Consider the following 27,925-nt stretch of genomic DNA (forward strand, 5'->3'; position numbering starts at 1 on the left):
GACGGAGTCTCCTCAAGTACCTTTGTCTTCTCTCCAGCAGCTGTTACACTTTGGTCTTCTCACATTTACTTGTTTTTCCCCAGTGTTAACACTTAATCCTGGGCACCATTCATCTCTCCTTCCCTCACTGTCAGTCTACTCAGACACAGGGCTCCCCATCCTCCGCTTTTACCTCTGAATGTGGCTTCCACCCCCGGCCCCCTGGTCAGGGCTTTGACAAAGACCTCTTTAAGCCTAACAAATCAAAACACTTGCCGAATCGCATTTTTGGAAGCCCCACCCTAAAACTACTCTTTCAAAGATAAATATTGCCCTAATTGCTGAATTGAATCAGCATCTCCCCGTTTTTCTTTGCCTTTAATCTCTTGGGAGAGTTGACCATGAGGGACCAGCCCTCGTCTTCTTAAAATCCTCCCTGCTTTCGGCTCTCACAACTGCGATGCCGCCACCCTGGTCTCCGACTGTGACTTAGCCACAAGCCAGTTATAGCTCTCCGGATGCCAGCCGCCAGCCAGCGTCAGAAATGCCACCACTGGGCTAAACCACGTCTGGCTGCCCGCCTCCCCATATTTCACTCGGCTCTTCTACAAACAGCCCAGGGAATGAAAGCTCCTGTCAAACATCAAAATGCATAATTCTTCTATTCCTCTCACGATAAACAGCCAGCTCCCCAGCACTCACGTTATTTCTGGAACAAGGAGACAGAGCTACCAGTCCGAACTGCAAATCCGGCACCTGCGTTTTCTCAGCTGTCAGCCAGCCGTGCTCCCCAGCGGGACGGCGGCCGCTCTGCACTGCTTCAAGGGGGCCGGAGTCCCGGCCCAGAGGCATTGCTGAGTCTCTTTGCATCCGTGAATGATGGAGAGAGGACAAGGAAAAACCAACCTGTCCACTCCCCACCGCAGTGCCCAGAGAGAAGGCCCTAGAAGGAAGGAGAGCGAGTTTCTGGACGTGGGCCCCCACCGCACACTGTTGAGGACCCACACTTGCTAAAGGAACCGCTCTCTGTTTTGGCAACCATCTCGCAGTGTTTCTGACGACGTGCACAGCTGAAGCCAGCACCGGGCACCTGCTCAGCACCAGCAGCCCGTTACACCTCGGAGCTGTCAGCCACAGGCCTCGCCGCCCTCTGCACTCCTCTGCTTAGGAGACTTGCTCGTTACAGAAATGGGCGCACAGGCGGGGGTGCTCCAGCCTCTCTCCTTCATAACTGGGCAATTTCCCTTCCGCGCCCAGAGCACACGTTATCCCAGGAGCGGCCTCGAGATGCAGGCAGAGGGGCCAACCCCGACAAGCAGACCACACTCCAACACGCCAACAGGATTCATCTATTTATTGACATTAATATTAAGCCACTTCTCAGCAGTAACTGCTGTAACAAGAATAGGACTTGGTTTCTAAAGGTAATAAAATAACGACGACATCATAGACGAAGCACTGGGAACATTCCTTGCAGAGAAAATTAGCTTTCTTCTCCGGCCAGAGTGACCAGGTGCTAAGTGTCGTCCTGAGCGCAACCTCCTAGTCCCGAATGTACGCACGCCTTCCTTCGTCTGGGCTCTCGGAACATTCCAGGCTATGAGGCGTGAACAGGCAGCCTTCTCCGTCTTCCTCGATTCGTCCAGATCCACTTCCGGTGTTTCCCGTCGGTGAAGCGAGTGCTCATGAAGGGGTGAGCCACGGTCTGGTGACAAAACAACTAGCACCAAAAAGCCGGTTCTTCCTCTTCACGAAGTAAACACGATATTTTATTCTCGTTTTTTAAGGAAAGAAAAGTCTTAAAAATATATGGCACTAGAGTGTAAAACTATACGACTGTACCAGGTACGATTTCCTACAGCCTCCCGCCCGCAGCGCCCCCCGCTCCCTCAGATGTAGAGCTGGTGGGAGGCCAAAGTGTCCATGAAGGGGCGCACCAGGTTGTCCGTGGAGAAGTAGAAGATGAGCCCGAACGTGATGGAGATGGGGAGGGCGGGCAGCGCCTTCTTGAACACGGCGAGCAGCAGGAGAGTCAGGCACAAGCCCTGCAGGACATGAAGGAGGGGGCGGTCAGTGACAGTCTAACCCTCGGGCTCAGGAGCTTGTCGGACGACGGCCCTGGACACCCCATCATCTTCCCAGCTCCTCTCAACAGCTGAGGTGCCCGAGGGCAGGAGTTCTCCCCCCATCGTGACACCCTGCACGGAACGGGCGAACCGGAAGCAGGCCTCCTGACTCCCAGAACACGGCCACCTCTACCAGACTACTCCCCTGTCTGGCTACAGCAGTGACGTGTGACCCGAAGGCAGGATGCCCCCCCTGGGGGACATATATTTATACAAGAACTGGACGGGCTCGACCCAAACGCCAGCAAGGTTCTCAGCAGCTGACACCAAGGTGCCACGTCACTCATCCCCTCGGAAGCAAGCACAGTGGTGGCCCATCCTGTCTCCACGCCAGCTGATACGGGAAATGGTCCAGGGTGGGGACAGGGAACCAGGAGCCCGCCCTATCAGAGAGCAGGGTTTCAGGTCGACAGTCCAGAGGTGGAGGAGCCTGGGGTCCACTACCCCATCCCTGACACACATTGTGGGCAGATACAAAATCTCCGAAGAACTGGAGACTTAATGTGCCACGTGATGCCTGGGGTTCAGGGAGTAGAGACTGAGCATGCACCACTCACAGCCTCCTCCTCTGAGATGCAGTCATCATGGGACAGTACCCCTGCTGTGCGTATCTGGCCATGTTAAGTGACTATATGAGCCTCCAAATTTCACTGCTGGGGTTCAAAGTGATGGGGCCCTCCTCCCAAGCCACAGGAGACCCCTGGGATTCAGAACCCCATGGTGTCTGGGTGGCATGGAGGGAAAACACGTCCTGGAGTCCAAGACCTGAGTTCAAACCACAGCTGGTCCCTCCCCAGCTTTGTGCTCACAGGCAAGGCCCTCAACCTATTTCCTTTTCCATAAATCTCAGGTAACCATTCCTGCCTCTCGAGTGCCACGAGACAAGTGCACAGAGCTAGCCAAGCCCTTGGCACGCTGGCGTGCACGCTCAGTAACGTCAGAGCCTCCCCTGCGCGGTCCCTGCATCTTGTTGACAACCAGAACCTCCTGTAAACCTCGGTCTCATCTTGAAAATCTTCTTGGCAGCCCCGCCAAGCCCCCATCACTTCTGCCCCTCCGAGGAACACAGCATCTGAAAATTCCCCTGGGATCCTGGGCCCCCATGAAGACCCCCAGGGGCCGCACCGTGTGGGGGGCAGGCAGGGAGCATCCCCCAGCCCACTCACAATGAGGATGGCCACAAAGCAGGCGAGCGTGGTGTTCCAGTCTCCGCTGCCCGTGGCTGCCGCCTTGCCCACCAGCACGCTGTAGAAGATGAAGTCTCCAAGGCCGAGCTTCACACCCCCTGCGTGGGGAACAGAGAGGGAACCCGTCGGTCTCAGAGGCCCCAAGAGGGAGCGGCAGAGAAGGCTAACACCAGCCAAACAGCCCAGCCGCTTTGCCCAGCCCAAGGGGTCCAAGGGACCCAGGGGCCAGAGCCCCAGGGCGCTACAGCGTCAGACGGGGTAGTGTCGCCACCTCACCACTCCGTGACAAGGACTGGCTGTCTTCAGAAGATAACAGCCAGTGGGAAAAAGGGCTAACTTGTGGACTGGGTGACTTTCGATCTGGGCTGTGAAAAGCTGGCATTTCTAGTAACTCAGGTAAAACTAGTGCTTGGTTTTACTCAGTTGAGTCAAGAAAAGAGTAAATCAAATGTACTGTCCAGGGTTGGTGGGAGGCTGTACAACTCAGTGCTAAGTGTGAATTATAAATGTTTTTTAGGAAATTTAATTTCACTATTTTCAAGAACGTGTACAACACCCAGAGGTCCTGTGGAGACCCTTTCCCCTTGAAATTAGGTAAACGTAATTTGTAACTAGCTTCTCCGTGACTAATAAGTAAATCAGAGCTTCCAGAATGCCTTCAACTTAGTTTCTCTTAGTACAATTGCCCCTGGATGCCTGTTTATAGGATAATCTTCTTCATCGTAGACAATAAAAATGTTCATGTAATAAACTGGAACTGCGTGGGCCCCCGTCGAGGAAAGTCCTACTGTCTCATCCGCCCAGCCCCTCCTCCCTTCCGGGCTCCAAACAAGAGCCGTCCCTCCTCCTGGTCCAGGCAGCGTCCTGCGGCTCGGCCCATCTACCCCTCCCTCCACCAGACCCCTTTCTCTGATTTCAACTCCCTGCTCTGGCCGGCTCCTCCAGGGCGCATGACAAACAGTTTAAGCTTCTTGTCTGGTCTCTCTCACTTCTTTCTCAAAAGACCTCTGCACTCACTTCCCAGTCACTTTGGAGACCTAGAGGCACCAGGTCCCACATCCCCCAACCAACGAGCTCTGGCAAGGCCACCACTGGCCCCCAGAGGACACCTGTGACCCACATGCTGCTTGCCTGTCTCGGCCCCCTGCCCTCCTCTGGCTGCTCCCCAGGGTCCTCCACAGGCGCCCTTCCCTCCATCCCTTCCCTCCATCCCGCTCTCCCTTCTGACCCTGTCCCCTCCCTGGGTACCCTTCCCAGGGCCTATGGTTTTGACACCTACATGCTGATGCCTCCAACACCAGCCTCAAACCCCGATGGCACTCCCCACCACGTGTCCACTGGCGTCTCCATCCACATGTCCTGCAGACCCTCACACCCGCCTGCCCACCTTCCCCAGTCACCCTCCACGCCGCCCCGCCTAAGCAGTGGTCCATCTCCTCTCAGCCCGCGGCCTGAGCTTGGGCCCTCACGGCTCTTCTCTCGTCTGGACCACGGTCCTGCGCCCTCCTGGTCTCCCAGCAGTCTGTGTTCCTCGCTGCTGCCAGGGATCTGTCTGGAATGCAGCTCTGCTCGCTTTATTTCCCTGCTAACAAACCACTCACGGGTCCCACCGCCTCCAGGATAAAATCTGAGCTCCTTCAGGAGTGCGGCAAACACTTTAAGGCCCGGCCTTCCCAGCTGCTCCCAGCCACACTCCACACCTCTGCCTGGCCACCCAACAGCCCTGGAGCTCCCTGAAGCTTCCATTTCTCTCATCGGAGCCTTTGCCAAGATTGTCATATAATAAAGAATTTGGCCCTTGTCCCTGGTTCCTGGGAGGGAGACTAAATCCTCGGAATCTGCTAGGTAATAGGAGTGTCTCTGTTATTCAGGAGCCCCTCTGATCACACTTGAGGTTATGCAAATGAGAGGCTGATGATGGGGCTGGTCACCAGAAAGACCAACCACGTGGTGGCGGTTGGGACTCAGGGCCAGCCCAACCACTGGAGGTGGGGGGTGGGGGTGGGCGCCTGGAGATGAAGTTCAGTCCCCCTCAGTGAGCAATGATTCAGTCCATCGTGCCTACACAACAAGGCCCCAATAAAACACTGGACACTGAAGCCTGATGAACAGATCCAGGTTCGAGGGTGGGGGGTGACGCGCCCTGATTCCATAGGAAGAGGCCACAGAGGCTCCGTGTTCAGGACCCTCCCAGATCTCACTCTAAGTGTCTCTTCATTTGGCTGGTTCTGGTGGGTGAAGTGAGGACTGTCTTGTGGACCGTGCCCTGTCCCTTGTGAGATCTGTGCAGACCCCTGGGGTCAGTGCCAGGACTGAACTGCAGCCCACCAGCTGGGTGTCTGCTGGGTGACCACCAAGTCACCCTTCAAGGCCCACCTCAGGTTTATCTTCTCCCCACACTCGCCCTGAGTACTTTGTACCTCTCACACGGCCTGGCCTGTGCCTGTGGGGAACTTCTTGAGGGCATAGGCTGTTTTAATACTGCAGCATCTCCCGTGTGCCACCAGCACACAGTAGGTGGTCCATAAACTGTACTGATGGATGACTGTCTTAATCCCCTCGGGAACATACCCATATCTCAGAATGTCTCTGGGCGTGTCCTCAAGACTGTCTTCCACACTGGCTCCTCCTGTCTCCCCAGCCACACGGTCTCTGCCTGGCGAAGCCACCATCTCAACTCTGTCCCTGCCCCTACTCCACAGCCCATGGTCAGCCCCACATGGAGTGGTGCTGTTAGCAGCTGACCTGCCCAGCCTAGCTGCCCTCTGACCCCACAGCCCACGCTCCCCGCGTCCGCCACAGCTATACGCGGACATCCTACACGTCACTCAAGCACACATGTCAGGATGGAATCCTCCACTGGCCATGACCCTGCCCTCTCCCGATCACGTTCCCTCCTCCCACACAACTCAACCCCCCGATGGCTCCCACTGCTCCTGGGCCACAGAGGATAATCCTCATTTTGATCTAGAAGGCCCTTCGAGCCCCTGCCTGCCTCCCAGCCCATCTCTGCACTTCCGGTCTCAGCATCCTGCTCTCACGTCCTCTAACTCACCGTGTGCCGTCTGCCTCAGCGTCTCTGCTCCTCCTGTCCCCTCGGCCACAAATGTCCCCACCGTGTGTCCCCCTCTCCTAGTTTCTGCTGCGGCTCAACCTCCCGAGCTCAGCTCAGAAGTTGCTTCCTCGGGTAGCTCTCTCTGACCCCCCTGACAGAGGTCGAGAACCCCCATCAGTGCTCTCCAGCACCCCATGTTCTTCCAGTCCTCCCCGGCTCACAGAGTGGGGGCTGCCCATTAGACGGTGAGACCCACCAGAGCTGGGCCTGCCTTAGTGCCCCCCGGCCCCCAGTGCAGTGCAAGCACAGCTAGTACTCAACTAATGTCTGTTAAATACACGGAAGAGCCTCAATGTAAAAGTCCCCACGGCCGGCCAACACAGCTCCCCGTTGGCAGGTTTCTCCCCAACGTCCATAAAGCCATCTCCAAGGCGAAAAGGGCTTCTCCCCTCACGCCCTCCCCTGGCTTCAGGGAGCCCCACCTCTACCCTCCACCCCCACCCCCGGGCAGACCATCTGGACACAGGCACCTTACTTTCCTCCTCTTCCTCCAGCTCCTCCCCTGGGTAGCCGGGCAGGGGGGGCTCAAAGACTTCTGGGTACGAGGACTCCCCAAAACTGTCACAGGAGTCTTCTTCTGGATGTCCAGGGAGAGAAGATGACCATCATCGCCATGAGGAGGGGGCACGGGAGAGAGACAAAAGCCCCGTCAGAGGGTACTCGGATCTCGGGGAGCAAAGCCGGACCTCAGGGCTGCTCTGCTCTCACCCACCAGCCGGCCCAGCCCTGACCCAGAGAAAGAGTCTCCGTTCCACATACAGGGAAAGGCAAGGAGGAGAAACGGGGCTGAGGCAGAGGATCAGAGTCCCACCCTCACTCAGTCCCCACCACGTCCGTGTCCAGGAGGGTCGGTGTTCCCTTCCGCCCCTCCTGAGCTCCTGCCTTCCAGAGAGGCCAAGCCAGGCTGAGCTGGGCGCGGGTGAGGGGCTGCCCCAGTGATGAGAGGCTGTCGGCCCCCCGATACTCACCCATCTCTGGGTCGTAGGGGAGCTGAAGGGCTCCCTGGGAGGAGGGGTCCAGCTTGGCCATGCCCACCGTCCACACCATGGCGGCTGGGGGAGGAGAAAAGGGTCATGCCTCAGGCGGCACTAACTGTGGCTGCCCCCGGGCCTGGGAGGCAGGTGCTCCAGTCTGTGTCCCGGAGAGCCAGCACAGGACCCTCAGTTCCCGCGGGACCTGCTTATGCCCCATTGTCAGGAGGTCACTGGGGAGGGGTCCAGACTCACTGACCAGATGTGCGCAGACGATGCTTTTCCTGTCTTTTTTTTTTTGCCTCCTCACAAAAACACTGATCGTAATACCAGCGAACAGTTTGATGAACTGATCGTTTTTTACTGTAGTAAAAAACACGTAACATAAAATGTATCATCTTAACCATTTTTAAGTGTACAGCTTAATAGTGTTAAGTATATTCACACGGTTGTGAAACAGATCTGCAGAACTTGTTCATCTTGCAACACTGACACTCTGTACCCATTGAACAACTCCCCATTTCCCCCTCCCCCAGCTCCCAGCAACCACCATTCTACTTTCTGTCTCTATGATTTTGCCTATTCTAGGTACCTCATATATGTGGAATCATACAGTATTTATCTTTTTGTGACTGGCTTAATTCACTGAGCATAACGTCCTCAAGGTTCATTCATGTAGCACAGGTCAGATTTCCTTCCTTTTTAAGACTGAATAATATTCCATTGTATGTATATACTACATTTTGTTGATCAATCCATGCATCGAGTTGCTTGCATCTCTTGGCTATTGTGAATAATGCTGCTATGAACATGGGTGTGCCAAAACCTGTTCAAGACCCTGCCTTCAAGTCTCTTGGCTATACATCCAGAAGTGGGACTGTGGATCACGTGGTACTAATTGTCTTCTCTCTCTCTCTCTGGCCTGGAAACTCGCCTGAACTCACATCCCATCTCTAACTCTCCATCTGAATGTCCAGTGAGCACCTCCAACTCAACATGCCCCACACGCTCTCCACAACTACCCCCACCGGCCCCGCAGTCCCCTCCCTCTCAGGAAATGGCAACTCCATCCTTTTTGTTGCTCAGGCCCAAAGCACTGACATCATCCTCAACTCTCTTTCTCATAACCCGCACCCCAACCACCAGCAAATCTTGCCAATTCTACCTCAAAAATGTCTCCAGGATCCAACCACGTCTCAACGCCTATACTGCCGCCCCAGGGCCAAACCCCACCCCTCTCTCCCGGGTTGTTATTCAGCCTCCAAACCCAGCTCCTGCTTCCACTCTTGTCCCCTGTACATTTTGTTCTCCACTCAGCAACCTGCGCAATCCTGTTAAAGCGTCAAGTCAGGCTGGTCCAAAATCTTCAGTGGTGCCACATCTCACCCAGGAGGAAGAGCCAAAGTCCTCGCCATGGCCCGCGGGGCCTCACGTGATCTGGACCTGCCCCCTCCTTCCCTTTGCTCCCTCTGCCCAGCCTCCAAGTGCTCGCTGAGCACACAGGGCCCACGCCCATGTCGGGACCTTTGCACTCGCTGCTGTTCCTTCTGCCTGGAATTCCGTCCCCAGATTTTCCTAAGGCAGGTCTCTGGTAAATGTCACCTTACGACAGAAGGCTTCCTTGACTGTTTTATGCAAAACAGCATCCCCCACTCCCCTGGAGTCCATAGCTCCCTGACCGTGCTTTATCTTTCTACAGGGCACTCACCGCCTGACTTACGCATTTGTCTGTTTAGTTATTGCCTGTCTCCCCTCCTAGAACAGAAGCTCTAGAGCATGGACATGGTGAACGAAAGTCTGGGCACTGTCTTTCCATACAAGGCCTCTGCTCATCCCCAGCACATGCCTGGAACGTGCTTTTACACCGTGGGGCCACGCTGCTGACGATCCTCCACTACAAGCTTGATTCTTCATGTGAAGAGAGATTAGCCAGCGCTCTGTAGCCGTTTCATAAACTGTTACCCAGTGCGTCCTGCAGGCAGCTGAGCCTCGGAATCCAGTCTTTCTACTTAAATAAAGCCCACCATCAACAGATGGGAGGACATCAAAACCACAGGGCTGTGAGCCCTCTGAGCCTCGGGACCACGTGGGTCTTATCTACCGTTGCACCTTCAATGCCCAGCACAGCGCCTGCCACAAAATGGGGCTCTGATGCAGGTCTGCTGAACGCATATATAAACCCAAATCCCTACACACTGGCCCCGAGGCCAGCCACAGTCCTGCGTGCCTTCCCTTCAGAGAGTTCACTTCAACCTGCCATGTGGCTGTGGGGGAAGCCCAGTGAAAGGCAGGTGCACCCTGCTCCCCTAGACCCCTGCCCTGGACAGTCCCTCTCCCAAGTCCCTTCTCAGGAGCCTGGAGGGCCGAGGCAGTGGCCGCGGGCTCACGGGAACACACCTGGTCCCACCACACGCCACTGGAGGCTGGATGGGATGAAGTTGTGGGGCCCGACCATGTCCCCTGAAGCCCCCTTCCTGCTCTAACTCTCCAAGCTCCTTCCTTGTAACAGCAAGATACAACCCACCTTCATCTCTGGAAGGTGGAGCCCCCCCAGAATCACCAAGGCTGCCTCCTCCCCTTCAGTCACGGAGAGGGTAACTATCTCCTCGTCAAGCCTCAAAGGCGTGGCAGGAAGCAGCCTGGTTCCCCTCCCAGCCGCCCTCTGAGCCCAGGTCAGGTGGAGGCACGGGGTCACTCACACGAGTATATCAGGGCAGGAAATATGGGCTCATTTCTTTCCTGGGCTGTTTCCACCAGCATTCTCAGCGGCCCTTTGGGGCACAGCACAGCCACGAGGTCTGGGAAAACAAGGACGTCCTTGGAAAATTAAAAAAGATATTTATTCCCAAGCAGCCCCCAGAGAGAGGAGCCAGCCCTCTGGCACCAGAGCATAGGGACGAATGTGTCCTGGGGCGTGCCCTGCCGTTCTAGCATCCCAACCCACCCATTTCCAGCCACAATCTCGAGTCTGAACTAGCCGGAGCCCAGAGTGGGGTCTAAATGGGCTAACTGCAGACAAGGAACTGCTATGGGCCTCTGAGACCCAGAGGATGGGCTCACAGCCCCACTTCTCTGAGCCTCAAATTCCTTGGCCTCAGAATGGAAGGAACAGCATTGGGGATGGTAATCACGCCAATACTAGTTAAAGGGCAGCTAACATTTTGGGTGCTCGTTATTTATAGGTCCTGTGCCCAATCTTAGGGTTGTTCTGAGGAGCAAATAACATACAGTGTGTCAAGCACTGAGCAGTGTGAGTGTTCAATTAACATCAGCTATTATTAGTAACATGTCAATAGTCATGAGTCTACGGGACCCCACGAGTTTGACAAAGGCGAACCTCTCAGACGGGAGATCATTCAGGCCTCCTTGAGGAGGGAGGGGACTTTTAGCATCTGCAACCCCCGTGCAGCAGTGACAAGGATTCAGCCCACGGCCAGGCTCACGGCCTGCCCGCGCCCGCCTACCGTACACAGAGATGGCACCCAGGATGACCCAGGCGGACCACTCTGGGAGGTACTTGATGAACACCAAGGCCATGAGCGCACTGATCATGATGAGGTAGGCCTGCTGCAGCACCAGGGGCCCCTTCCAGTGGATGCACACCATGCCCACTGCCCCGAAGTTCCAGACCATCAGCAACAGCGTGGGGTAGTCCATGGCCACGTTGTAGGTCTTGAGCACTTCCCTGCGGGACCAGAGTCGAGCCGGTGGGGTGGGAAACTCAGTGGAGCTGTCAGACCCAGTCAAACGCGGCTCAACAACCCCTGCTCCTCAGCCATTCAGGCCCAACCCGGGTTTTTCCAACCTCTGAATTCGCTCACTAATACCCCCTTCCCTATTTCCATGAGCCCTACAACTAACCACTTGAAATATTTTCTGGAACAAGGTGGGGAGTACATGATGTCTTATACTTGGCTGGATCATGTAAACGTGTGCTAGCACAACCTGGAAGATTCTTTGCCCACGGGAAAGGTCCTTGGAAAAGTGTTTTCTCCTGTCCCTCCATCTCTTCAGGCCCCAGGGTCAGGCTGATATCCCAAATCAAGGGTAACAGAGCAGATCACTTCTCCATAAACTAGGAAGCACCCAGGCCCAGCCCAAAGATTAGAATGTACATTTTGAGGGGTTTCCACCCTGCCTTGGGTTCATAGAGAGCCTCCTCCGTGAAGGCTCTGCTTATTTGTTTCAAATCAGGAACCAGAAACGTGTGGCCCACCCCAGAGCTCCACTCTCGTGTCAAGAAGGCCCGGGCTCTTGGAGCAGTGACATTGGGAGGGTCTGGGGCATCCTTCCCTGCCCAAGTCCTTCACATCCACTCGTGCCACAGGGGGAGGGGTCCCTGAGGACCCCGCTGCTCCCCAGCTGCCACTTACCCGAGATAGATATAGGTGAAGAGGAACAGCAACATCAGAGAGGACATGATCAACCAGCCGTGGATAAACTAGACAACAGAAATAGGCAGAATGACCACAGGCCCCAGACCACAAGGCCCCCGGGGTTCCTGGGATGGACGCCCAAGCCTGAAAAAGCTTTCTTCGTTAGGTTCCTTCATGACCATGCTGGAAGGGACTGGTGGCTGTTTTACCGATAAGGAGGGCAAAGAAATTCAAGGAGTTCTCTCAAGGCCACCCAGCAAGTGCGTGAAGGAGGTGAAACTCCCTTATGTCTAAACGCTAGTCCTCTACGCATTCACTTAGAAAGGGTATGACGCCGACGTGCCAGATACCGTTTTAAGCTCTGGAGATTAAGCCAGCAAAGCCTCTACCCACGTGTGTCGCATTCCAGCGTGAGGGCAGTTAGACAATAAACACATATGAACAGGTGGTGATAAGGGCTATGAAGGGAAAACCTGGCTGGATAAAGTGACAGGAGACTCACTGGGTGCGATTTTGATGGAGTGGTCAAGGCAGGCTCGAGGGAGCTTTTTGGAACAGAGTCACCCCAGGGAGTCCCCCCGACCTGAGGGTCTACACACAGGTCCTGGGCAAGCCATGTTCCTCCTCTCCTGGCCAAACAACAGAGGGTTAAGGACGAGGGTGGGCTGATCCTAAACCAGTCCCTTAGCCAGCCACGAGTGGCACAGTGTTGTCACTACTACCAGCCTCCCCTCTAGGACGGACCCATGGTCACCAGCATGGGCCACTGGGAACCTCAGCGGGAACCGGGTCTACCCAGAACGAGAGCGGTGGCTGAGGCCATGCTGTGCGTGCAGTCGCCTTTGAAATGTGCTGACCCTCTGCAGCCCAGCCACCCCTGCCCATCAGGGGCCACCGCCATCCCCTGTCTGAGTGTCTTGGGACCTGCAAGTAAACCTTACTGAACGGATGGCTGAGCTGCCCCTAACAGTCCCCGGGAGTGGTCACCTGACACCTGCTGCCCACAGCAGGGCCGGCCCTCCACACTCTCCGTGGTCTTCCCAGCTTGTTCTCACGCGTGCTGCACCCTCTGCTCCCAGCAAGCAGCCTCCTATCCTGCTTCCCACCACCCACCGCCCTCCCCACTGTGACGAAAAACTCCCCCTCATTTACGGGTGATAATTTATTGATAAGCTTCAGCTCCCAGACACTTCTGATAGCCCTCCCATCGCTCACCCCCAGCTGGGATGGGGCTCATCTCTCCAGACCCAGCCTCTGCATCTCTCTACCCGCTCCACAGAGGGCAGCAGGCTGAATACAAAGTGCTGTGCACGCCTGCACGTGAACAGTTTTAAACTAGGTGATGCCTAGTTTAACTTCCTTTTGGTGCTTGGGGCCGCAAAGCCTTCCCTGGGAGAAAAGTCTGAACACTCGAGTCTAAAAGCTCACAGCGGCCTGGGGACAGACATCGCCATGACCGGGCCAGGCGGGACTCAACTCCTCTACTATGTCCCGGGGCTGCCCTGAAGCTACTGGGTGTCCACCCAAACCCCAACATCTCCCGGGGCTGGAAGACCTCAGCTGCTGTACATCCCCGGCTGAAAGGGAAACGGGAAAACAAGAGTAAACCTGGAGGGGAAGAATGGGGTGAAGGGAGCCTAAAATAGAACATCTCGCTTCTTCGGAAGGAGAAGCAAAATAAAATTAACCTCTGAACGTGAGAAGTGACATTTTGACAGTTGCAACGAGAAACTCCATTAAGTGGGATTAGGTGTAAGTTTAAAGTTAACGCTAATAGGTAATCCATGGGGTGGGGCAGGAATGGGGTAGGAAAGTACCAAACATCAGAGTCTGTTTTGCAGAAAAAAGAACTGATAGTTAACAACAACAAAGGCTGCTGCCTGAGAGGCCGGGAGGCGTGGGGACAGGCAGGAGCCTCGGGCGGAGGGCGGGCTGGCCTCACCTTGTAGCAGCGGTACTTGTAGAGCAGGACCAGGAAGATGGTCATGACAACGATGACGCTGATCATGATGAGGGTGTTGAGCACGGAGTTGAGCAGGCGCTGGCCCACCGAGGGCGTGTCCTCGGTGAACGGCGTGTAGATGCTGAGGGAGAAGGCAGGGCTAGGTCTCCGCTCCCTGCCTGCTCTGTCCACCTACCCCCCACTGCAGGGCCTCAGACCTGCTGGGGGAGGCGCCCTGGGAAGCCCCCCAACCCAGTGCTGCCCACCATCCCCGCGAGCTGCCCTGCCTTCCAACTCACCTCCCAGCCCCCCAACCGCAGCCTGATGACTGAGCTGGATGCAGCAGCACGGAAGGGCCTGGATGTCCACCAAGGCTTCCCCCTCCCCTGGAGGTGCTTCCCTCACTTTTCAGCTCTGGTCCAGGGAGACCCAGCAGCTCCCACACTCACTTCTCCATCAGCCTATCCAGCCTAGGACTTGCCCGCTGTCTCCTCTACCACACCCAACACAGCCCAACAGCAGCTAATCAACTCAGGAAGCCAGTGCATCCATCCCTCGCTCTGTCCAGCCTGGACGGCGGGAGCAAACTGCCCGTGAAGTGCTCAAGTCCCCTCCAGACTTTTCACCTGTGCCACTCGGGGTCCCCACAGACTCTAAGCCTCCCGAGGGCAGGGCTTCTCTCTCTGCTCCTTTCTTTAAAAGAACCAAAACAAAACTGAACAAAAATTCCCTAACTAAAACAAAAAGACATTCAGAGAAGGCACTCGGCAGTGATCACCACGGGAAGCGGGGTGAGGGAGCAGAGGGAGGCTTTGTTCCATGCCGCTGTTTCTGCCTGTGTTCCTTTTCACGAAAACACAGAAAATCCCCCTCACGAGACTGGAAGCGAGCTAAGAAGTCACCCTGTCCAGCCACCCTGGTTGATGTTCATGGGCGCAGGAGAGCAGAGAGGAACCGACCTGATGGCGGTCACACAGGGACAGCTGGCACATCTGTGCCCAGGACCGGGCGCTTGGAACACTGAGCCCAGGGCCATGCGGCAGGAGCCTCCCCCCTGCGGTAACACCCAGCGTGCCCTGTGGCAGGCACTGTTCTAAGCCTTTTACATGGATTATCTCACTTCATCCTCCTGGTAACCTCATTAGCAAACCCACTGTGCAGAGGAGGAAACTGAGGCAGAGAGGTTAGGAACGTGCCCAGCAGGTCACAGAGCCAGGCGGCAAAGGATGGACCACATGTGGACTCAGGCAGCTGCTGTCCCTGCTTTCTACCGCCGCTGGCACGGAGCTGCAGGGGCAGTGGCAAAGAGGCCGCAACCCCCCTGCCCCAGCCCCGCGCCCCGACCCTGCCCGCCTCCGACTCACAGCTGTCCATTCTTCTCCGTGTAGAAGCGCACGGACTTAATGGTGGCCACCACCACGATCATGCACAGCGTGACGGGCACAAACAGCATGATCACATGCTTCGCCCCGTACTTGAGGGTCAGCTCCTCCTCCAGGCCCGCCGGCCGCCCAGGCACCCCGCTGCAGACATAGTGGTCGGGGTCCTCCTCGTGGTCCTCCTCGCCGTCCTGGCTTCTCTGCGGGAAACCACAGCGTGAGGAGGGCCACGGACTGCCCCCCACAGGTGGCCTACTGATGTGGTACGTGGGTGTTTTGGACCCGGAAACGAGAAGTTTGAATGTCTCTTTCCAGACGTAAGAACCAGTCTATGGGCTGTAGTCTAGCTGTGGGGGTGCTAGAATTCCAGGACACTGAAAAGTTTATCACGAGGACAACCAGAGAAGATTCAGAGTTTGTACCAAACACCACAGACGCAGGGAGGGAGGCCACGGCAGCCCCAGAAGTGGGCAGCTTGCTGGCACACGACTTAACAGCTAACAAATTTGGAGCACGTCTTAAGGATCTTTCCCTTCCTCAGTACAGGATTTCCCACTCAATTCTGTTCACATGGCCACACTAATTCGGGAGGAGACAGGCCAGGTGACCGGGTGAAAACAGAGATTAAACATTTTTGGTTGACAGGGGTCGGCCCCGAGGCATAGTGGTTAAGTTCAGCATACTCTGCTTCAGCCGCCTGGGTTCGTGGGTTCGAATCCCGGGCACAGACCTACACCACACATCAGCCATGCTGTGGCAGTGACCCACACACAAAACAAAGGAAGATTAGCACAGATGTTAGCTCAGGGTGAATCTTCCTTAAGGAAAAAGCGGAAGATTGGCAACTGATATTAGCTCAGGGCCAGTCTTCTTCAGCAAAAAAAAACTTTTTGGTTTACAAACCACAAACCAAAATAGCACACATGGGGACTCTCTTTGATTGTGAAGAAGACACTGGGAAGCTGCAGAGGAAGAAATTACTTTGAACTTCTTGCCCCTCAAAATCAAGCATGCAAAACGCGCAGCTCTGAACCAGAGAGGCTAACTAATGGGCATTAACACCCAGGAGGATCTGCGCTACACAAGCGGGGCAGGACGTCCGCCAGATGCTGGCACAAACTGATCCACCAGAATTTCTTTTTCGGAATTGTGGCAATTCAGACAATTCGTTAGCTGCCTTGTTAATCCAATTAACGGCCAACAACAAAGCCAAATGAAACAGAAATAAAAAATGACCATTGCTTCAGTATCAGTTCTTTGCAGAGAGAATTCCAAGCTAGATATTTAGCTTAGAAGGAAAGGAAAACTGTTACTGAACAGAAACTGAAACAAGTAACATGCACAAAACCCCAGGAGATAAAAGACAAAGAAACCAGCAAGATCAAGGCTAAGGAGTGGCTGCGCGGTGGCCTTGAGCTGGTGAGATCTCCCTTGGGGCCCAGAGCAGGGCAGAAGAAATGAGCTCAGATGTCAGCAAGGGGGACTAAGGCTGGCTGGAAGAAAAAATTCCACACGGAACGGTTTTTAAATACTACAGCCAGCAAAACGGAGAATGGGATTCAGCCAAATTCAGATGCTGTTTTGCCCTGATGGGGAGGGAGGCAGTATGGCTGGGTGACTCTCCCAAGTATATCCCCCACTTTATAATGTTATAATCCCCTGCCTCGCGGGCTGCAGAGATAAGATCACACTGCAGCCCACCCCTCCTGCTATGGACTGAATGTTCGTGTCCCCCTAAAATTCATATATTGAAACCTAACCCCCAGTGTGATGGTGTTAGGAAGTGGGGGCTTAGGGAGGTGCTAGGTCATGAGGGTGGAGCCCTCAGGAATGGGATTAGTGCCCTTATAAAAGGGACCCCAGAGAGTGCCCTCATCACTTCCACCATGTGAGGACACAGCGAGAAGACAGCTGCCTATGAACCAGGAAGGGACCCTCACCAGACACCAGATCTGCCGGTGCCTTAATCTTGGACTTCCAGCCTCCAGAAGACTGAGAAATAAATTTCTGTTGTTCATAAACCACCAGGTCTGTGGTATTTTTGTTACAGGAGCCTGAATGGACCACGACACATCCCCAGCTCAAAAGTCAAACACGAACTGAGCATGCTCGTCTCCTGGTCACCACATCTGGCCATGGATCAAAGAGGGTCCCTCCAGCAGTTGTCCCCCTGTCGTCCACTAGCCTCTGTGCTACCTGTCTGAGCATCCAAACTCACTCTCACCGTCCTGTGGGAACAGTAACCCGCACCAGGAGGGTAAATCTATGGGGGCTAGGGTGGAGAGACTCATTCAGCCCACTGCGGAGTGGATCTTGAATGCCTGTGAACGGCAGAGTCCACGATAAAGCCCTCACGGACGGCAGCTCCACCCTTGTGGTCCATTCTCACCTCACTTTCCCCTCCCTCCCGCATCAGGGAATGTCTGGTTTCCATCCACCAGGTGCAGGAGCCCCTCAGATAGCTGGCGGGACCTACCCACTGGGCAGCACTCTCTCCGTCCTCCAGGCCCGGCCTGCCTTCCTGGCAGGAGCGCGGCGTGGGGCTCTCGGCCGACATGAGGGACGTCCGCTCATCACACACCTCCTCCTCACTGTCAGAGGCCATGAACGTGAACATGGCCCCGCCTCGGGAGGCACCTGGAAGAAGGAGCACAGGGGACCTCGTTCCACTTTCCTGGAGGCACAGGCAGCGGAGGACTGAGGGGGTGGCTGGAGGCGGCTTGAAGACCCGGACACAGGTCCTGCCTGCCAAAGTCAGGGCCCTTCCAAACTGTAGCACACTTGTTCATTCAATCAACAAACATCTGCTGAGCAGCTGTGGTGTGCCAATGACCATGCTAGGCTCTGGGGATATAAAGATGAGTAAAAAACACATTTTTGTCCTTAAAAAAAAAAAAAAAAACATCCAATGTGACAAATGATATAATCCAGGTATTCACCAAGAGGTACAGAAGCACAAAGAAGGGACTAAATCTCAGAGATAGGGAATGTTCTCTGGAGAAGATATCATCTGATGGAGACAGACTTCCCAGGTGGGAGGGAAGGGCAGAGGGCATGAAGAATGTTCCAGTCTGGGCCTGGCACTGCAGGGGAGGGCAGCAGAGGTGTGAAGGGTCTGCTGTGCCGTGTCAAGCTGTACGTCGTCGTCCCCCCAGGGCAGAGGTGACAGACAGATCAGATCTGTGTTTAGAAACGTCAATTTGGCCACTGACTGAGCAAGGAGTAAAAAGAAGGGGAGGTGATCCCTTGAAGACAAGTGTGGGCAGTGAAGAGGGCCTAAGGTGGCAGCAGGATGCATGCAAGCGAGGGGACAGACTCCAGAAAGGGTCAGGAGGAAACAGACAGGACCGGATGTGGGGGATCAAACAAAGGACAGGGTCCAGGAGGATGGCCAGGCAGGGAGGGAGATGGGGGCGGGAGAGGCAAGACTGTGAATTTGATCCAAGAACATGGTGGGGGTGAATGAGTTAAAAGGGGGAAGCCCCTGGGGTGGAGGGGAGGGAGATGAGAGTCATGAGTTTAGGGGAGAGGGAGAGAGGGGGAGGGGGGAGGGGAGGGGGCAGGGGGGAGGGGAGGGGGCAGGGGGGAGGGGAGGGGGAGGGGGAGAGGAGGGGGGAGGGGGAGAGGAGGGGGGAGGGGGAGAGGAGGGGGGAGGGGGAGAGGAGGGGGGAGGGGGAGAGAGAGACAGAGTGTGTGTGTGTGTGTGTGTGTGTGTGTGTGTATGTGTGTGTGTGTGGTGTGGGAAAGCATAGCTGAGGGCAGGACCCACGGACCACACAGCGGGGAGGCCTGTCCCCCACTTCCGCTGTGCTGTCCCAAGTGTGTGTATACGTGGCAGGACCACTCGGAAGCCGGCGCAGCCCAAACGGGCTGGGAAGGGCTTCCGACAACCCCTGGCGGATCTGACTGTCCCCACCAACTTCCTGAGCAGGGACAGCTGAGCTATCACCAGGGCCAGCTCTCCCTCACTGCCTCCCAGAGACCCTCAGGGCTGAGCTTCCTGTCACGAGGGACAGACAGCCAGGTCTGCCCTCTGCTGAAAGTCTGGTTTGTCTCCAAGTCAGTCACACGCAGAATTTATGCGATTTTCAAACAATGCTGGCAGGTTCTTTCCATGGAGTCGGTCGGTTCCGTTCACCCTAGCAGGGTCTGGGGCTGCTGCTCTTTTTGAAGACGGTGACCTGGGCTGTGGCCTGGATTATTCCTGCATGGACTTCTACTCCATCCCCCAAGTACATGCACGACAGAGTCTGCCTCTGTTCACCTCATTGCAAAAGTCTCCCCTGTCATCTCACAGGGATTTCAAAGTGAAGAAGCTCCCTGACGTTTAGGAGGGGTAAGACAGGAACAGAGTAACAGCACCAGGAAGCAAGGGAAGATGACTTCCAGGAGAGGGTGATGAGGACACTGTGCTACTGGAGTTAAGATGCAGAGGAGCAACAGTCTATCAGCTGTCGGATTATACGTCTTGAGGACTCAAAAGGTTAGGAACAGCTTGCCAGGCAGAGACTGAAGGAAGTGGGGCATCCTGGAAAGAAGAAACCTTACAAATAACGTGTGGGATGGCGGGACCTAAAGGGCCTCGGTATTCCGACAATATCGAGCAATCTGACGTGGCTGCGGCGTGGGGACCCGGGGGGCGGCGGTGGGAGATGAGGCTAGAGGGGTGGGGTGGACCATCCCAGGGAGGGGCATGGGTGCCTGACCGAGGAGCAAGGGCTGAATCCAGCAGACGGGAGCCAGCAAAGGTTTCCGAACAGAGTGAACTTTACGAAAGCAGGCTGCCAGCTGAGCAGCGCTCTCGGGCACGGGTGTGGGCCTCCTCCCCCTGACCAGGCTCAGCCCAGGGCCACAGGAGGGCGGATCTGCCCCTCGGTGGCCACACCTGGGAACCAGCAGAGTCTAACCAACAGAGACCACCTTGAGGGGACATGCATTGAAGCCCCCACATGCCGCGAGAGCTCAGGAAGTTCTTAGCTTTCACTATCTATGGTAGTGAAAGAAACCATCTAATGGAGACCCAGGAGGAGAAACCCTCCTCTGCAAGGCTGGGTCTCGCAGATAAGTCCTGCACACGCCCCTGCTCATACCCAGCGGGTCCCCTCCTGGTCCACACTGGCAACGGTGAATCCATTCTTCCTCAAGGAGGAGAACAAAGGGCTGGCTGCACTTTCTCAAGCTAAATCATATGATGGTCCACTTGGAGCAGCGTCTTGGGACATGAAACCACAGGTAGCTCTCTCAGTACTTTGTTTTCTAGCACATCAGTTTTGTTTGGGATGTGGATTAATGGCTTAGGATCTCCCTCCTCTGTGTTTCCCAGCCTCTGGGGTGCCTGTGATTTATCTTGGCAGATCTGGAGTCCTCGCACCTAAGGGGTCAAGGGCTGTGCCCCACGGGCAGAGGGTAAGCTCACCCTTCAGAACCACAATAGCTGCAGCATCGTAGGGGCTGCCTCTCCTCCCAGACTCCCAAAGAGCAAAGCACGAGGGAAACGGACAGACAGGGGGCAAAGATGCTTCTTGAAAGAAGAAAGAGAGCTATGGGGAGGGTGGGCACAGAAGCAGGGGACCCATGATCAATAGTTAAGTCCTTCCAATCTCCACGGCTTCAGCCAGTCACCAACAGCTAACAAGACAGTCCCTGGAAAGCATTCTGTCTCCCAAAGTTTCCCTGCCGTCTGCGAAGGATGCACCTGGGGAGGGTGAGCTTAAGGACTGTATCCCTTCCAGTGTGTGCAACTGCACTGGAACGACAGAGAAACGCCAGAAATCTACAAAACACGCTTTTCAATCCACCAAACGTAACTCCTATGTGGCCTCCTCGCCAGAAAACAGATGCTCCCGGAGCAGATTCCTTCCCTCTTCCCACTTTTAAAAATTCCCCCAAAGCCTTTCCTGGAGCTGTACCCAAGACTCCCAGAAAAGCGGGAGAATCAGAAGAGCTGGCCTTGGCTGTCAAAACAAGGCGGCTATCTAATCACAACCCCCAGGCCAGGTGGAAGTGCCTCTCTGAGCTCCCAGCACCTGAGGGCATGACGTAGGACTCGGAAAGGCCAGACCCCGCAGGATGATGCTGTTTCTCAAAGTGGTCCAGGCCCCCTGACGGGGTGGTGGTAGAACACCGCCAGCTGAGCCCGGACTCTGCACTGAACCCCAGGGGCTAGGTACTGCCATTCTTCCCCACTTTACAGACGAGGAAATAGGTTTAAAACGTGTTAGGTTCAAAGTTACTCTTGGACCCAGGTCCCCAGGTTCTGTGCTCTTAAACACCGTGCCAAGCTGCTTATTTAAAATGCAGATCCCCAGCTCCACCTTGACCAAAGGTCCAGGGATCTGCATTTGGAGACGGTCCCTGGGTGATTCACCAGCCGGTGTAGACCTTCCCTGGGGCTGTCCCAGCCTGTCAGCAGATGCCCCAGCTGGGCCTCCGGGGCTCAGCACTGCAAGTGTCCGGTTACATCCATCTCCCTCCTTGTGGCAGGGGCAGGACACCCCACCCACCCACCTGGGCCCCCCCACTGCTCCCACTACTTGCTCATGGAATGGGGGGGTGAAATAAGTACAGGCCTTCCTCCTGAACATGCTGTGCCTGGTCAGAGAGAGACAGGGAGGCAGAGGAGAAGCTTCCAGACCAGGAGAGCCGGAAGGAGGAGGGGAGAGTTCTCGGGCTGAGAAAGTCCCCAAGCAATGCCCCCCTAGGAGGAAAAAGTGGGTCTCCCACACCCTGGGGGCAAACCAGACCCATCTTCCTGAAGGCAGGAAAAATAAAGCTTTACAAAAGACTCATACCTTTTGATCCTGAAATGCTACTTCTCGGAATCTGTCCTAAGAAAACAATAAAAGATTTATATAAAAACATGTTTGTTGCAGTTATTTATAATTGTAAAAAAAAGTGAAAATAACTGAAATGCCTGACTCTGTCCTATGATTAATCCCTCTAACGGAGTTTATAATATGACCACTAAAACAATCTTATTAAAGAATACTTAATAACATGAAAAAATACACCAGGCTGTTCAATTTAATATAGAACTTCACATACACAATCTGAATTTCCTTAGAACATGTATGTATACAAAGGACAGGCAAGAAATATTACAAAACGTTAAAGACTGTTAGATTTGGATGGTGAGATTGAGGGTGATTTTTACATTATATTCTTCTGCATTCCTCGAGCTTTTATAATAAACATAGATTCCCTCTGTAGGTTTTTTTTAAGCAATTAATTTTTCAAAGGGAAATGAGCATCAACCTTCAGACAGATCTTCCTCCACGCCTGCCTCCTCCCGCAGCCCTCTCACCGGATGGAGGGGACAGATGGACTCAGAACATCTCCCAGCCCCTCTCATTATCTGGCTCCTGTCGGAGAACAGAGCCGCTGGGATGGACTCTTTGCTTCTAAGTTGGAACTGAAGGCTGATGGTACTCTGAAATCCTCACAGGGAAAAATCACCACCCAGTGTGTGCGGACAAACAATCTTCCCGAGAGATGTTTGTCCACATCGGAGCGCCACTGACGCCAAGAACTCCCGCAGGAGGCTGACTCACGGGCAGGTGGGGGTGGGGCCGGGTGACTCTCCCACCGCTGATGTCAAACCCCATCAACCACAGGGCAACCAGCTCTCCCTTCTGAGGGAGCGGCGGGAAGACACAGAGGGGCTGACGGGAGGAGGGGGGTGTCCAGTGCATGAGACTGTGTTCTAGAAAGCCTCCCCAGAGCAAAGCACCGTGACTGAAAGCCGCCTTGGATTAGGATGCAAAATCAAAGATCCAAAGAAGCCACTGCTCACTCCCATCAATCAGCTGAATGGGCTCGAAATGCTGAACTGGCCAAACCAAGGGAGTCCGACCCAGAGAATTTCCCCACCGCCTTGTGTCAGCGGTTCCTGCAATTATTCTGGAAACCTGGTGACCCAACTTTCTCGACCTTTTCCTTTCAGAGAAATGTAGAGGCGTGTGTGCGTGTGAGGAAGATCAGCCCTGAGCTAACATCCGATGCCAATCCTCCTCTTTTTGCTGAGGAAGATTGGCCCTGGGCTAACATCTATCCCACTTTATATGGGACGCCGCCACAGCACAGCTTGACAAGCGGTGCGTCAGTGTGTACCCGGGATCCGAACCTGCGATCCCGGGGCAACCTAAGCGGAGCGTGCACACTTAACTGCTTGCGCCACTGGGCTGGCCCGAAATGTAGAGACTTTGACCTTAAAATTTAAGGCCAGTGGATCTAAGTAGGAAATAGATTTTAAAATGCCATAGTAAACACTATGCCTCATGGAAAAACATGGAAATCGCTGCTCAGAAAGCAAACTGGGAGTTACTGCATTTACCACAAACACTTCAGGCTGCAGAGAAAGGTCTGGATCCTGGGCACTTCATTTCTTTTTTGCAGCAGGCCTAACTGAACAATGCTCTGTCACTTTCAAAGAGGGTGGTGTTGGTCTTCAATAGGCCACTTTCTAAGGTCACACAGCGCTCCAATGACTCCTGGAGAGTTCCCACAGTCCTTCCTCATACTGGGGTAGAGTCTGCTAAGGTGAGGAAATTCCCTCAGAAATTCCCACAGCTTCCCTGCAGGCCTGGCTCCCCGAGCCCTGGGCACCTGACCATGTATTCGGCCCTGGCTGACCTTCACCCATCTGTCCATCCACCTCAGCCCACACCATGACACACATCACTTGCCAGATGGTTCTCCCCAACACAGGGCGGCGGCCTTGGCCAGAGCTGGGGCCTGAGTGCCACAGGGAGGCCCTGAAGGACTGCTCCACCCTCCAGATCAGAGACCCCAGGGGACCCTGATGGGGCCCCTTGAACCTTGACCCACGCTCTAGATTGACCTCCGTCTGCGCTTTCCTATTCACAACTGCCAGGACCCAGGCACACTTCTCTCCCTTCCTGCAGTAGCCTGGAAAAGGGGCGGTTTGGGGGAAGGGACAGAGGGAAGCTGTGAAGACAGTCACACAGGCCATGCCCCTAACATGCCACCTTCGAGTAGGGCCCAGAAAAAAAAATTTTTTTTTTTTTTAATGAGAAGCAGCAAGCCAGTGGTGAAAAGCTGAGGCAGTAGAGACTGACTGGGTTGCAATCACCTAGCTGTGTGACTTGAACCACATACTCCCCGGCTGCACGGCCCCGGACAATTCATTGAACTTCATATGGCCCATTTCCTCTTCTGGAAAAAGGGGAACAGGCATACCTTGCAAGAGGACTGTAAAAACCAGAGATAACATGTAAAGTATCCGGTACACAGCAGGGGTTCAATAAACGGTAGTTATGATGAAGTCGAGGCAGGGATACAGCGAGAGGGGATAATGGAAGCCTGCTGATGCCCCTCTCAGAAAGTTCCAGACCTGCTAAACCACCAGACATGTGAGTTGAGCCACCCAAGTCATGCCTCATCCAGGCCCCAGTGAGACATCCTGTGTCACCTCGCCCCAGCCCAGGGCACTCTGACAATGGGAACATCTTGTCAAACAGAAGGGCACGTCCACAAGACCCATGTCAGAGCTGGCAGGGACCTTCAAGGCCATCTAGTCAGTGCCCTATTTTATAGTTAAGGAACTGAAGCCCAGGGGGACAGAAAGAATCAGCTGAGGTCCCATGACCAAAAGCCACAGTCACAGCCCGGGTCTCCAGACTGTCAACCGAGGAGCTCTTCCCGCCCACTCAAAATGCACGTGAGGGTCATGTCCTCAGGGGCCCAGGGCCATGGTCACACAGGCGCCCCCACAGCACACCACGTGGGCTCTCCCGGGGCACACCCACATTTATACAGCATGTGCCTTTACCACAGGCAGGAATGTGTCCTTTAATACACCGCGTCTCCAAGACACAGCCGAGGTCAGTGAATTACAAATGCCTCTTAATCACTCCCTCACCGGATCACCGGCCCCCTGAAAAACTCGATAAAGTCTCTCTCCTGCCCCCATCCCACAACTCCAGCCTGGGGGCCTGCTCTGCTCTCCCTCCAGTGCTCCACATGGGGGGTGTAGCTCCAACCTGGGCATGGCATGGGGACAGGTGTCAGGACACTGCTTCTCTAGGTCAATTCAAAAGGGAGGCTGGGAAGGCATCCCCCTGTGGCACAGGTGACATTCAACTGCTCCACATGCCCGTCAAATCCAGTTTTCCAAGAACACTGGATGAAGGATAAATTCTGGAGGATACACTTCGTCTCCAGTCTCCTACTCGCATATTTTAATAGATGAATATATGTATGTGCATGAAGGGCTGTAAGGAAATGCATGTTAAATGTGGTTATCTCTGGGCTGAGGGTTGATGGGTGACTTTTTAAAAAATATTTCCTGAATTTTCTACAATGAACACGTATTACTTTTATTTTTAAAAAGTCAGGAGCTTTCTGGTTAAGGTCCAGCAGGAAGGTGAGCACCCTTTCCATTTTTCTTCCCAAGGTCCAGACGACCGTATTTTGGCAAAGATGAATGAGCAACCCATTCTCCCAGGCAATGAAGAGGCTGCACAAAAATGACCTCTCTTCCTGACACATGGTCTTTCCTGAGGACTGATCTGAAATGACCCTTACCCCAGCCTTTAACGTGGCAGCCTCGCCACCTCCAGGCCTGAAGGTCAACACTAATTCTATGAGGCTTGAAGCCCATGTCAGGTCTGGCTAGCTCAAGGTGAGGACATCCTCCTAGGCCCTGGCCAGTGGCAGCCTGGAGGGCAGGCCAGCCTCAGAACCCTAACATTCCTCCCCCAGCCCCGCCCCCAGCTGCTGGAGTCAGGGAACAGGTGGAAATACTTGCAGAAACATTTGTCGTCTTGCCAGTGCCCAACTAAACAGCGTCCAAAAGTCAAAGCCACAGCTGAAAACCAGCCAAAGCTGTCTTCAGTAGAAGCATGCATGTGACCTACACACGCTGCTTTGGTTTATTTAAAAAGAAAATTTTTTTTAACAAACACGGGTTGGGGGTGAATGTGGGAAGCCTCCTGTACAAAAACCTCAAAAGATTCAGAAGACACAGCCAGCTGAGTTCAAATCCTGGCGCTCACAGTCACCGAAGCCACATAATGGAACAAGTTGCTTAATTCCCTGAACCTCAGTTTCCCCTTCTATAGAGGGTAAAAATAATAGCTCCTTTAGTGTGATCGAAGCTCTTAAGGTAACTGTGATAACTACTGTACAAATCAGCTTTTCACTGTATATGACAAACTCATAAAAAGTGTTACGTCATGATCATCATCAATAACTTAGAGGCCAGGGTAGGTGGGGGCCTCTCGGGTGTGCAGTGGGACCGTGAGCAGCCACAGAGGAGCTGAGGGCAGGGGTGACAGGCCTGACAAGCTGCACCGGGCCTCCAGGCACACCTGAGTGGCAGCCTCTGCCCAGGCTCTTCCTCGCCCTCCTCTTCCTCAAACAGACAGGAACAGGGCATTCACCTCCCATACACGCATGGAGTAAGACTCCAGACTTGCTGCACAGGCACCTCGACAGCAAATGACCTCGAATTTCCCCTGAAAACCTGAAACCTCCATCCCACTCTGCAGCAACATTCCTCCAAGCCCCCCACTTGCAGTCCTTGCCCTAAATGCCCCCTCATGCACCCAAGGCATGATGGGTGGCTGAGGCTGCAGCTCTGAGCTGGAGCCAGGACCTTGAGGCCCAGAAAACACAGCTGCCAACACGGTTCCCCACTCCCACACACTCACACAGAGGGGAAGGTGAGGCTCACACAGCTGAAGCAGCTTATCCAGAGCCTTTAATTACTGCCAAACGCCTCCGCTCGAGGCAGTAGAGGCTCAGGTGTCTACAGAATGGACTATGCGGACATCAGGGGCATCCACACCGGAGGCCAGGTCCGTCCTGCTCAAGTTACTCTCAGGACAGGCTTGGCAACCCAGGCTGTCCATTTTGAGTTAAGCTGGCTCTGCACTTGTTCTGGAAGGGGTGCCCCTCAAGGTCTCCATCTGTCAACTGGGATGCAGTTAGTTCACCAATCAATAGTTCATACCTTAAAAAGGGAATACTCATTAAGTCAACAGACAGGAGCATTTCCCCCACTGCCAAAGGGCTGAGGTCTGATCCCAGCTCTGGACAACAGAACCAGAGGCCAGGACAACGGGTTTTAAGCCTGGCTCTCCTATATCCTACCTGGGCGACTTGGACAAAGTCACTTTAGCTCTGTGCGCTGAGTTTCTTCATTGATAAAATCTGGGGTGGAGGCTAGTTTCTGTTTCAGGCTCCTGCAGCTGCAAAAGCTTGATTCTGGGAGATGCAAATACCTGAGAAAACAGCCAAACACCGCTGACAACGAAATCGCCGGCTCCAGACCCTGACCTGGTTCCTTACAGGACCCCCGCCTCCCCTCCCGCCCCCGCAAAGCAGTGCCCAGGGGCGAGTACCGCAGGCGGACCGGACCAAGCACCAAGGAGGTCCCAGCCAGGAAGGAAGAACGGGTCCACAGCCCTCGAGACCCCTGTGCACTGCCCCTTTAAATGCCCCGACCTCTGCACCGCTCGCACCGCGCCCACCCCGGCGGGGGCTCGGGCGGCGGGGAGGACCACCCCGCCCGGCTGCAGGCCCGAGGCCTGGGGGCGGCTCCCGCGCATCTTCCGCCCCCAGTTCCGGGCCAGCCCCTAGCGCGCTTTCCTGGCGCCCGCCCCCGTGCCGGCCGCAGAGGCCAGGGCCGCGGCGCGCGCAGGGACCGCAGCCACGAGCCGGGAAAGGGGCCGCGACCGGCCACGGCGAGGGGCGCGCGGGGGGCAGGGCCCGGGCCGCGGCTCGCCGCTCCACCCCGTGCCCTCCGTGCGCGGCCGATCGGCCCCGGCCCGCGCGCCCCCACCCCGCCCGCTCACCTGCTCCGCCGCGGAGCTGCAGCCGTGTTTAC

General features: G+C 55.0%; 1 protein-coding gene across 3 annotated transcripts; it reads right to left on the reverse strand.

Moving 5' to 3' along the window:
* Window positions 1-1,318: 1,318 nt before the first annotated feature.
* PSEN2 (presenilin 2) lies at window positions 1,319-27,925 on the reverse strand. 3 transcript variants are annotated; one of them, XM_058533592.1, is made up of 12 exons: window positions 27,894-27,925; window positions 21,867-21,902; window positions 17,552-17,712; window positions 15,061-15,275; window positions 13,697-13,838; window positions 11,752-11,819; window positions 10,843-11,063; window positions 10,078-10,176; window positions 7,376-7,459; window positions 6,883-6,984; window positions 3,272-3,390; window positions 1,319-2,024 (listed from the first exon to the last, which is right to left on the reverse strand). In XM_058533592.1, the coding sequence occupies exons 3-12, from the start codon at window positions 17,690-17,692 to the stop codon at window positions 1,869-1,871; spliced, it is 1,347 nt and encodes a 448-aa protein (XP_058389575.1). In that variant the 5' UTR covers window positions 17,693-17,712; window positions 21,867-21,902; window positions 27,894-27,925; the 3' UTR covers window positions 1,319-1,868. The 3 variants fall into 3 exon arrangements, with proteins under 3 accessions (XP_058389575.1, XP_058389576.1, XP_058389574.1); XM_058533593.1 differs by lacking the exon at window positions 27,894-27,925 and adding an exon at window positions 27,190-27,304 and having other exon boundaries at window positions 6,883-6,981; XM_058533591.1 differs by lacking the exon at window positions 27,894-27,925 and adding an exon at window positions 27,190-27,304.

This window comes from Diceros bicornis, chromosome 38, assembly GCF_020826845.1.
Source record: "Diceros bicornis minor isolate mBicDic1 chromosome 38, mDicBic1.mat.cur, whole genome shotgun sequence".
Classification (NCBI taxonomy): Eukaryota; Metazoa; Chordata; class Mammalia; order Perissodactyla; family Rhinocerotidae; genus Diceros; species Diceros bicornis.